Source organism: Mercenaria mercenaria, chromosome 4, assembly GCF_021730395.1.
Source record: "Mercenaria mercenaria strain notata chromosome 4, MADL_Memer_1, whole genome shotgun sequence".
NCBI lineage: Eukaryota > Metazoa > Mollusca > Bivalvia > Venerida > Veneridae > Mercenaria > Mercenaria mercenaria.
Window position 1 is genome coordinate 62026960 of NC_069364.1, and position 12608 is coordinate 62039567.

The 12608-nt window shown below is 33.5% G+C and overlaps 1 protein-coding gene across 4 annotated transcripts in view; it reads right to left on the reverse strand.

Moving 5' to 3' along the window:
• LOC123552917 (uncharacterized) overlaps positions 1-12608 on the reverse strand; it is a 66678-nt gene that overhangs the window by 3120 nt on the left and 50950 nt on the right. For all 4 annotated transcript variants that reach the window (XM_053541466.1, XM_053541465.1, XM_053541464.1 and 1 more), the window contains 7 exons: positions 4107-9266; positions 3474-3620; positions 2668-2786; positions 2124-2247; positions 733-799; positions 435-492; positions 119-139 (listed from right to left, as the gene is read on the reverse strand). In XM_053541466.1, the coding sequence (XP_053397441.1) occupies positions 119-139; positions 435-492; positions 733-799; positions 2124-2247; positions 2668-2786; positions 3474-3620; positions 4107-9266 (5696 nt within the window). The remainder of the gene's footprint in view (positions 1-118; positions 140-434; positions 493-732; positions 800-2123; positions 2248-2667; positions 2787-3473; positions 3621-4106; positions 9267-12608) is intronic.

Below are 12608 nucleotides of genomic sequence, written 5' to 3' on the forward strand. Positions count from 1 at the left end.
GAAATACGCATTCAACGTTTCCTGGGGTAATACTGAACTTTTATAATAATTTCAGTTACTACCTAGATGCACCAACCACACATCAGCAATTTTCTTTAACAAAACAATTAATACTCACACATGAGTAGGTGGGCCAGCCCTGAAAACAAATAAAGCAATAGTCAATATCATGCTCCAAAATGTTCTTTTGAATGAATATAAATATTCTTAATTTCTAAGTTCTGACATTTATCTACAACATATAGAAACATTATATCCTTGAACAGATAAAAGGCTAGACATTTAAATGATCTCAAAACCATGACCTATACTGTACCAGTAAAGTTTAACTTGTGAAAGAGAACCCGAAAATGCTGCAAATTCTTGTCATCATGACTTGAATATAAAGCAGGTGACACAAAGAAATCTTGGGCAAAGATTTAACAAAAACTTACGTTTGTAAACTCATCCATCTCTGTAGACGTCCCAGGTAACTGCTGTTGGCATCCCTCACTGAAAAAATATTTCTTGCAATGATTCAGGCGTCAATAATTTTTAGATTGATTTTCTTAAAAAATACATTTTTGCAATTAACATTACCGGTACAATGTCTCAAGATATTTAACCATAACCTAATCTTTAACTCGGAATAAATTACTACTGAAATTACCTAGAATGATGTAAACCTTATATTTTTTTCTTGAAAAGTAAAGAAGTTCATGAAAGACATTTTTTTATATATTGTATACTTACTAAGCTGAAGATCAGTTACTCTTCCTACAGGGTCGCCATTTTCTGCACCTCGCTCTAGCTCCAGTAACTGTAAACAATATTATATGCCATGTATGTACATACAAACTTATCTTAGTTGCCACGGTAACCCACATGGGCAACTTAGTGAGGCAGAGTGCAAGATACTGAAGACCTGCCAAGTCCAGAAGCTTCTCTGGTTCTTTTAGCAAACCAGGTGTAAAGCACCCATGCAAAGCAGGGGCTCGAAATCATGAATACTGGTTTCGAAGTCAGACAATGTTACCATTCGACAAATGTTTCTGCTCACAGTATCACCATCTATATAATCCTTTTAACATCAAGTACAAAAACTAGACTCTTAATTACTGGTATTTTCTTGAAAAGCAGAAAAATCAGTAGGGTTTTCTATCTTGATAATGTAAGCACACAGAACATATATAATTTTATTTCACTAAACAAGGAGCTGCGTTCAATAAACGCTTGATGCCCCCAGTGGCATCCTTGCCGATAGATTTTGCACCCAAGTCCAAAACGAGGTCAAGGTCAAGGTCAAACTGAGGTCAGGTGATGTTTGAAGATGAGGAATGGTCATAGTTTACATCTGTATTAGTATCAATTTATTCTTGTAAGGGGTATTGATGCTAGACAAAACGGTCCCATTTGGTTAACCAAGAGATGGCCCATATAAAGCAACCTAAGTCCAAAATGAGGTCAAGGTCAATGTCAAACTGAGGTCAGGTGATGTCTGAAGATGAGGAATGGTCACAGGTTACATCTGCATTAGTATCAAGTCATTCTAGTAAGGGGTATTGATGCTAGACGAAACGGTCCCATTTGGTTAACCTCGCACGGATGGACGAACGGACGGACAGGACAATCACTATATGCCTCCCGCATCAGTAGATGCTGGGGGCATAAAAATGGAAAGTTAATCTGACCATAGTTTTGACAGACAGTTTCAAGTCCATGCTATATATGACTGGTTTATTCAGAATTTGTTTAGCATTTTAGACAAATTAAATATTTGTTCAGCAACTATACCTTGCAAAAATGACAAGATGCAATATTCTACCTTGACATCTTCAAGATACGTCATGGTTATATATATCTTTTTCACATGCAAATTGAAACACTGTAAAATTATTCAATTTCAAGGGTATGAAATTTGATAGCTTTGGCCTAAACATCTATTTCATGGCAATTGAAATACATGCATTTAAACTCTTGAAAATAAATCTGACAGAAATTCTATTTGTTGCAACTTAATTTCTTACTTCAATGATGGAATCAACACAATTTAGTCTCCCATTAAACCATTCCACAGTAGGTTGTGTACATAAAAAGATGAAGGCACTACTACTAGCTATGCTTAAACAATGAAGACAACAAACCTCTGCCTCTCCAAGTCTATCTTGTAATGTGATCTCCAGCACCTGTTCTAACTGTCGTGTTTTATGTTCAAGTTCTACATTTGTCTGTTTTAGTTTCTGCTGTTCATTCACTGTTGCTTCCAATCTAAACATATAGAAACAACAAATTTATTAGCAAACATCTTAGTTTTATTATCACACCAAAACATTACAATAATATGGTGATTTTTTTCAGCTTTCATGGTAAAGGAAAACCCCATGTACCCACTGGGCATTGTTTCAGGCATGAGTGGGCACCTGTGTAGAACCATCAACCTTTTTAAAATAGGCCAGCTGGATAACATCCACACCCAAAAAATCTACACACTAAGTAAAGTCTTTAAATTTACATTTGTGACAGACATGTGATATGATAAAACTTGTCTAGTTTCCTATCATGCATAGCCTCCGACAAAACTCTTTGAAACATGCTCTACTGCACAAAAATGGCACATTACTGGTTCAATTTAAAGAGATACAAAATAAACAAATGCAATAAATGTGAAGAATAAACAAAATATCTTACCGCCTCTTCAGTTCATGTGACCTTGAAGGTTGACCTTCTACGGGGGTCAATGACCCTGAGGATGGGGCAGGAGATCGCTGGATATAATCAACAATTAACCGCTTCTCAAGCTCTGCAGTCTGCAATACGAAACAAATATTAGTATAAGTTTTTCAACAGATCATGCCTCCGCTACTATAATAAGGAACATCACACAGTCAACTCATTTTTTAAACAGGATTTTTTTGTCTTTGTTTATATTCTAAAAGGCCTCTTATGAAGATTTTGTATTTATCCAACAATAACCATTGATATCCTGTATATAAAATGTACTTTTAAATTACTGTTTTACTTTAATGAGCTGGTATTGGTGAAAATGGATAGATAATGATCCTTAGTGTCTTAGATTATCATAATAGCCACCAGCGGCACTATGGGCACCCCTCCTGAAAGTTGCTAGTCATTTTTGATATTGTGAGTATAGTGCAGAAGATACTACTGATTCCAGAAACTTACCCTATCTCTTTAATATGCAGGATGTAAAGCACACTACAAGGAACTTTGATTTAGTCATGTCCAAAAGACTATAAGCATTTTCAGAATAGTCCATCTTTCGTGGGGTTTCAACATATGGCTTTATGCTTGCAAAGATGGTGCACTAACCACTAACCTATGCAGGACTGTCTAATGTACTTCATTCAAATGAATCTTGATAAACGTTTGCTTTATTACCACCAATTATAACACCTGCCAGATTGCCCAACAATGCATTGAAAGAAGGAAACCTATATATTTTCATGAAATCTATATACTTTTTATATACATACTTTGGCCTGTAGAGCAGTGTATGACTGGTACAGATTCCTGTACTGTTGCTGAACGAAAGGTAGCTCTTGTTCTTTCTCTCTCAATGACTTAGATAGTGCACCTAACTGTACATTCAGGAAACTTCTGTCCTCAGCTAGCTGACTCACCTAAATGTTTCACATATATAGCATATTAAAAATAAAGTGATAAACCTCAAAGTATTACTGCACCTGTGAAAGTTTTAAAGTCCTTTAAACAGAATACTGTGAAATAATTAATATTTGTGGGGGACTAATTTTCATGGATTTCAATGACTCCATAAATTTAAAACCCATGGACACAAAATTATCATTTATGCTCAAAATTGAAATCCGTAATTCTATATCCCCACGAAACAGCCTTTTAGAACCAAACCACAAATGTTGTGTGCTCACAAAATTAAATGATTTCATTGTAGATCACAAGTTAATTTTCTGTAACTTAAAATCTTTTAAGTTTACATCTATAACATCAATAAATGCATACACTTAATATTGATACATTCCTTTAGTAAATGAGCAGCATCTAGTTGCAATTTCTGGCGATCCAATTTTATTTTTTTAGATGGATTAAGTAAAATAAACTGGTTAAATAAATAAAACCCTGTAACATACCTGTGATGCCAATTGTTGACATCTTGCATCTCGCTGTGCCACACTTTTTCTTGCCATGTTTACCTCTGTCTGCAACTTGTTTTTCTGTTGCATAGCAACTGTGAACTGTTGCTGCAGCTTCGAGTAATCGCTGTGAAAGTGTGCCGATTGATTATCAGCACCAAGTGCTTCTTGATGGGCTTTTAACGAGTCTCTTTCAAACTGTATGTGCTGTATATTGTGTTCAAGATTTGTCTTACTATCTGTCAATTCTGAACACTGATGTCTTAAGTTTGCACATTCTGTCTCAAGTTGTTCAATCCGATTTGTTAGAACAGCCTTAGACTTCTGTAAATGATCCTTCTCGTGATCTTCTAGGTTGAGATTTTTGGTGGAATATTCTTTCAATTTGGAATGAAGTTCTTCAATTTGCTTGGCAAGCCCACTATTGTCAGTAATCACTTTGTTATATTCATCATTTAGAGATTCATACTCTTCCTTTAGCAGTTCAAACTTTTGTAACTGCTTATTGTTTTTGTCTGCTTGTTTCTTTAATGCAACATTGTCCACTTTTGTTTCTTCAAGTTCTGATTTTAGAGATTTCACGTTTTCTTGTAATGTATTGATTCTATCCACAGCAGCATTCTGTTGCAGATCTATTTGCTGCTTTAAGTCATCCATAACAGTATCCTTTTCTTGCATTTCAGATACAGACTTCTGTAACCTTGAGTCTACTTCATCCAACATCTTAGTCTTAGATTCTAATACTACAGCATTATCTTTCACTTTTTGTAACTCTGTATTTAGGTCATTTATAACAGATTTAGACTTTAGAATTTCATTTTCAAGATCTTTCTGAGTCTTTTGCAAGAGTTCCTTTTCTTTTCTTTCAGAAAGAAGTTCTTCATCTAACATTTTATTCTTGGATTCTAATATCTCAATAGTTTGTTTCTTTTCTTGTAATTGAGCATTGATGTCATCTATGACTGATTTTGTTTTCAATAATTCATTTTGCAGATCATTCTCTTTCAGATCTTTTTCTTTCCTTACTGTATCTAATTCTTCTTCTAAAGCTTTCATTTCATCTAAATTCCATTTCAGACTTTCTATTTCATTTCTCTTGGATTCCGACTCAACTTGCAATGCATTCAACTTTTCTGTTACACGAGTACTTTCTGCTATGGCATCATTCTTTTCCTTCCTTGCTTGAATCATATCCTCACGCAAACCATCCATTTCCTCTTCTATATGGCCTTTTTCTGTTTCTGCATCAGCAATTTCTTTTTCCAAATTCTGGACTTTCCTTGCATTACTTTCACTTTCTTTCAACTCAATTTCTAGTTTCTCTATTTTCATTTTCTGTTTTATATTCTCCTGCTTCAGTTCATTATTAGTGCTGGTTGTTTTCTGGACAAGGGACTGGAAGTGGTCATTATCTTTTTCTAACATTTGATACTGTTCTTTAAAGTCTACTAATTTACGTTCAGCAATTTCTTCTCTATGTTTTACTTCTTCAACAAGTAATTTTGTTTCATGCAATTTTTGTTTCAAATCGGACAAAACTTGATCTTGTTCAGTTGATTTTGTTTTGTCTCCAAACATTTGTGACACAAGATTTGTTATTTGCTCTTCTAATCCTTCCTTATCTGATGTTAAATTCTCAACTGATTCATTTGCTTCATCCAACATTGATTTTAAACCATCTATTTCCTCTAACAATTCAACATTTCTATTCTGAGCTTGTATTTTCTCCATATTTAATTTACTGTTACTGTTCTCTAGTTCATGTTTTACATGTTCATGGTCTTGCAACATTTTTATCCTTTCACTTACTGCTTCATCAATGGAATTCTGTAACTGCTGTAATTTTGTTTCTAAATTTTCTTTTTCTTTCTTTAATGCCTGAATGGATGTTTGCTGCTGCTGATTAGTTTCAACCATGTCACTCACTTCCTTTTCCAAATCAGTGACTTGATTTTGAAGTATATCACATTTATGTTTAAGGTGGTCATTTTCAGACCTAATAGCTCTTTCACTTGCTGAACTTTGTTGTTTTAATTCAGCAATTTCTGCTTCATGATTGTCATTCCTTTCTTTAAATGTTTTCAATTTGGCTAGCAACTTTTCAAACTTTGCCTGCAAAGTATTATGTGACTCTTTAACTGCATCTCTTTCTTGGTTTACTTCTTGAAGTTGTGTCTGCAATGTTTCAATTTCTTTTTTAATTTTGTCTGTCTTTGATTCTGCAACATCAATATTTTGAGTTAGTGGATCTGTCTGTAAACTGTCAAACGTTTCTGAAACCATGGCTTCCTGTTCTGGAAGGACTGGTGTAGCCTGGGCTATGTGCTTTACATGTTGTACTGAAGCAGATTGCCTTTGCATTTCCTCTCGAACAATTACACCATCTACCCATGTGTTTTCATTATGCTCTCTCTCTACTGATCTGTTGTGGTTGCTGTCTTCCAGAGTTCTTATGCGATCCAGAAGAGCTGTTTTTTCCTCCACCAATTTCCCATAGTCAATATTTAAGACCTGGAACTCACTTTGAACCAAGTCATGTTCAGACTTCATCGTGTCAAAATGGTTTTGCATATTGCTCATTTCATTTCTTACTGCTGATAAACTTTCACACATTTCACTATTTTCAGCAGTAAGAGAATTCAGTTCATACCGAAGTTCATCATTTTCTTTCTTCATATTAACTATAGTTGATGTAAGTTCTGATAATTTCCCATCAATTTCAGTATTATTTGCAGCCTCAGCCTCATTCTTTTCTTTTTCATACTTCTCAAAGCTTAGTTTCAGAGATTCATTTTCATCCTGAATTGCACTCAAATCATCAAAAAGGCTCTGTTTTTCCTGTTTAAGGCTCTCAAAAGAATCGCGCATGTTTTCAAGCTGTGACATCAAGTCCTGATTTGTCTGGTTGAGTTGTGCATTTTGCAATGTAAGAGATTCAACCTTTTCAGTTGTGTCAGTTTGTTGATTATCTAATTTCTCCTCTGACTGATTCATTTTAAGACTTTCCACTTCTGTTTGTAATTGCTTAATTATATCATTTTTATCTGACAGTTCTTTCTCAATGGAGGCCATGGTTTCTTTAACATTATTTAATTCCTGATCTTTATTTGAACACAACTCTTGCAGCTGAGATCTATCAACATTTAAATTCTCAATTTCATTATCTTTCGTTTCAATAGAACCTTTTAATATGGCTTCACTTGCTACTAAAGATGCAACACTTTCTCTCATTTTATCATTTTCTGCAAAGATATTTCCTCTCTCCTCAACCATTTGTTCATTTCTTTGTGTTAGTTCATGTAATTCAGATCTTACATCTATAAGTGTTTTAGTCATCATTTCTAATTCATTAGCTTTAGAACCAAGTTCATTCTCTTTGCACAACATCTGTGTTTCCAATGTCTGAATTCGCTCAGTCAATGATTCAAAATCAGCACTTTTATTTTCCATTTCTAATATTTGTCTTTTCAAATCTGACATTTCATTTTCCTTTTGAGATAATGCTGTTTTAGTTTTATCAAATTCTGTAGCTGTATCAACTAAATCATTTTGTAAAGACTTAAACAATTGATTTCTTTCTTCTTTTTCATTTTCCAGAGCTATTACAGCTGAATTTAACTCATCTATTTCAGACTGCTTACATCTACAGTCTTTCTTTAAATCCTTTACAGTTTCCCTTTGGTTTTTCAATTCTAATACTAAGTTACTGCAACTTAATTCATTTTCTTGGTTTGAGTTGATCAACTCCTGAATGTTTTGTGTCAGATGTTCCAGTTTCATATCTTTTTCTGCTATAACTGTTCTAAGATTGTCTGTTTCATGAATGGTGTTCACGTGTTGTTCTATTTCTGCATTTTTAGAAAGGATCTCATCATTCATTTTAACAAGAACCTTTTTCTGTTCTTCAAACTCAGCTTCAATCACCCGGTATTTCTGTTGTAATCCTGTAACTGCTTCCAATGCCTGTCTCTGAACATCTGCTTTCTTGTTTTCAGAGTCTTCAAGCTCTTGTTTGTACTGGTCTCTCAGTTCTGTATTAGATTTCATTTCTGTTTGTAGCATTTGTATAGTATTTTCGTAAGATGTGTTTTGTTCTACCATTTCATCAAACTGCTCTTTCATTTCACTTAACAACAGTTCCTTTTTCTGTAACAGCTCATTCAAGTTTTCTATATTACCCCTACTTTCTTGAAGCTGTCTCTCTGTTTCTGATAATTTATGAGTTAATTCTTCATTTGGACTGGCTGTTGCAGAATTTCTAAAATTGTTAAATGATTCTGTCACAGACTTTAGCTCATTTTGCAGTAAATCATTCATCTGGATCTTTTCCTCTAGCATGGAATTTTGGTGTTTGACAGAACGTCTTAGTTCTTCTGTTTCATGACCCATTTGACTTAAAATCTCTTCTTTTTCCTGTAAATTTTTCTTTAGTAATTCCTTTTCACTATCTAACTGAACAAAACTCTCCTCCATTTGTTTCACAGTCTTCTCTGACAAGTGTTGTGCTTCTGTGAGACTCTGTACTTGTTCTTGCAGCTGTTGTGAAAATTCTGCATATGTCTGACACTGTGACTGTAAATCTTGGATTATCTTTTGTGTTTGTACTTTTTCTTCACTCGTGTCCTTCACTTCTGGTGGTTTTTCACTAGCAACCAGATTTTCAGCAACAACTTTTTCTTGCACTTCGTTATCCTTGGCATCAACTTTACTTTTACCCTCAGCATATTCTTTTTCCAGTGTGTCTTTTTCAGTTTTTATTTTTTCTAATCCATCACGGGTTTGATTCAACTGTAATTTTATCTTCTTTGCTGTAGCTAAGGCTTTTGTAAATTTGAATTCTTTTTCTTCTACTGTCTTTTTCAATGTTTCAATTTCTTTTTCCAGTTCATGCACTTTAGAGTTATCATCAGTTTGACCTTCCTGCTCCTCTGCTGAAAGCTGTGTGAGTCTTTCTTCCATCTCCTGCATGTTCTCAAGCAGGAAGGCAATTTTCTCATCTTTCTGACTCAACTTGTGTTCAGTATCTGCTAGTCTGTGTTCCAGCTCTGACACTTTTTCTGAAAGTTCACTGTTGGCTGTTTTATAGGTAGAAAGTTCATCATTCAGATGTTCCTGTCCAGTAGATGTGTTCGTATCAGTATCTTTCACAACCATTTCCTGTAAGTACAAAAACAAATATACAACATCTGCTCAACAAGGAGTAAAATATATATTACATTTTTAGAACATATAGCATTATTCCTAATGAAAACTTAGAGCAATGTTTCTTACTTTATATCTTATTTATTCACTTGCTCAAAAAAACATTTAAAATATTATTTCATGAATATCTGAAACAACATTAAAGAAAATACCATTTGAGTTTTCTTTGTAAAACAGAGCAAAACTGAAACAGTATTCATCTAGCATTGAGAAACTATAGATGAGGTTCAGTCAATATTCAGACTCCCTTTCTGCAGCTCATTTAGCAAGTAACAGCATTTCTAAGACACTAAAATACACAAATTTACTTGTTCCATTCTTAGTGTACCCAACATCTGTAAAGACTAACAAGAAACAGAAAGTGTTGCAGTATAGATATATTATTATTATATCATTATTAATTATGGCATTACAGCATTTCATTATAAGTGTCTGATTTCATTTTATAAAAAGAAGACCATAGGTCTGGAAGAATATATTCTTTCCTAGAAATATTTTAATTCTGAACTATCATGGACTGAACTATCAAACTTGTTTTCAGATCCTTTACATCATTTTGATTGTAAATGTTACTGTATATATTTATGTACATGATATATCTAATGAATACTGTTTAAACTAACTATCATGGCAATGCCCAGATTACTGAATAAATCTTAAACTTTTAAACTGCAAGGGCTCTCATTTACAGCTTAGTGAAATGATTTGGTAAATATAGTTAAAAGTTAACCTGCCAACTGTTATTTTGCCAATATTGTAAAAGTTAGTTAAAGTAGATTTTTTTTTTTATTTAGTGTACCCTCAAAACAATATGTTTTAAATGACATTTCAAAATTTTCACAAAATTAACTTATGCTATCATATAGTAATTAAAACACTTCTAACACCTTCTCAACACTCATACAATTATCTTTCATATTACTGGTGCTAAATTTTTTTGAAATTTTACAATTGGATTAACAATATATGTTGTTTAACACCTGGGAAACTTCATGAATATACCATAATTGAATTGAAAGATAATAGCCTAATTATCAAGGGGGCATTAGAAGTGTCAATTAGTATAAATCTTTAATTTTAAAACTTAATCCCTTTTCTGAAAAGTCACAAAAATATACTATAAGATCCAGAATTATAAACTTGTGAAATGTTATGTTGGAAAGAAAATGGTAACAAACAAGAGCACCGCAATAGGGAGCAATATATGCCCAAAGGTATGATCTTTGACCTCTAAGTGTGACCTTGAAGCAAGCCATCTGAAACATGTACTCTGCATGTCATCTTGATGTGGTGAACGTTTGTGCCAAGTTTCTTTAAAATCCTTCAAGCAGTTCAGGAGTTACAGATCAGACACGAAACAAAGTCATATGAAGTTTGACCCCTAAGTGTGACCTTAAAGTGAGCCATCCAAAACATGCGTTCTGCATGTTGTCTCAGTGTGGTGAACATTAGTAAACAGTTTCTTCGAAATCCTTCAAGGGGTTCAAGAGTTACAGAGCAGACATGAATTGGTAACAGACGGACAAAGGAATCATAACATAATATGCCCCCCTTCGAGCATATAATAATTTTTAATATTTGTGTGATATTTAACCATTTTTAGTAAAAAGTAATTACAATGTGCACATTCTGTTTTCTTATCAGTTTTATTCACTATTTTTCTCAAAGCACAACTTTTATGTGTATTTTTGTGAATATTTATAAATAATGTGAGGTAGTACACTGAAGAAAAGTAAAAAGCCACATCAATTTATTGCAACTATTTCATTCTTGCAACTTGTATGCAAATATTTTGATATACATAATTATTCATTAAATACAAAACAAGATGGTGGTTTCTTTGTGATACTCAAATGCATGTGGAGCTTGTATTGTAATTCGTGTAAAAACAGAATCCACAGCATGACTGTATTTACAAAAAATAAAAGTTAACGAATGTAAAAGTAGATCACAAACTTGTGAAACAACGTTTCTTCTAATTTCAAATAAAAAATAGTGCGTTTTAATTAAAATTGTTAATGATTTTTATGGCGTTTTTCAAAAAGGTTTTGTTGAAGCGTTATTAATCCACAAGACCAATTATCATTCAGTTATTTCAGAATGGTGAAGACACAGGAAGTATACTGTGCAGACTGTGATGTAGGAAACATTGTGTGACAGCAACACTCGCAAGCACATCCACGTCAAATACGAAAGCAACGTAAAAAGCAAATAATACTTTTTATAACTAAACAACTCGGTCAATTAATTAGTCATTTCAAAGCGTCAAGACCTTTACATATATTTGTATTCCTTACCAACAACCAACTTTCTGTATATCTGAATACAAGTGTTACAGACAGTAGTTACATAAATTACAACATGAGACTCAAGTGCATATGTGACAAAGATCATGAATCAAGCATCACACGAAAATGGATGTGGCAGTTTTACTTGTCTCGAGGGCAAAATAAACAAGAGCTGTCTGATGACAGCGCGCTCGACTATTCGAAGAATTGATTGAAGAATGGTGTCTAAATATTTCAACGGATATTCAGACAAAAGAAATAAATAGATTAGACAAACAATGTTCCTGTATTACTTTGATTTCGATAAGTCTTGCACTAAATGGCAATATATGAGCCAATTTCAAAGTCCAAAAAGGGCCATAATTCAGCCAAAATAGTTATGTACTCTTGCCTACAGATGGAAATCATAATGATAAACAAGTGTTCAAAGTTTAAAAGCCATATGTCAAATAGTTTTGACAAAACATGGACTTGTATGAAAACAGAACCAATTTCAAAGTCCAAAAAGTGTCTTAATTCAGCCAAAATAGATGACAGAGTTACGTTCTCTTTCCTACAGATAGAGACTATTATACTAAACAAGTGATAAAAGTTTAAAAGCCATATGTCAAACACTTTACAAAAAATATGAACTGGTACGAAAAACTTAACCAAGATTTCTAAGTCAAAAGGGGCCATAATTCAGCCAAAATCTTTGATGGAGTTATGAACTCTTGCCTATAACTGGACATTGTGATGGTAAACAGGAGTTGAAAGTTTCAAAGCTTTATCTCAAAAGACTTTGTCAAAATATGAACTGGTACGAAATATTAACCCAGATTTCTAAGTCAAAAAGGGCCATAATTCAGCCAAAATCCTTGATGGAGTTATGTGCTCTTGCCATAGCTGGACATGGTGATGGTAAACAAGTGTTGAAAGTTTCAAAGCTTTATCTCAAAAGACTTTGTCTAAATATGAACTGGTACGAAAAACTTAACCAAGATTTCTAAGTCAAAAGGGGCCATAATTC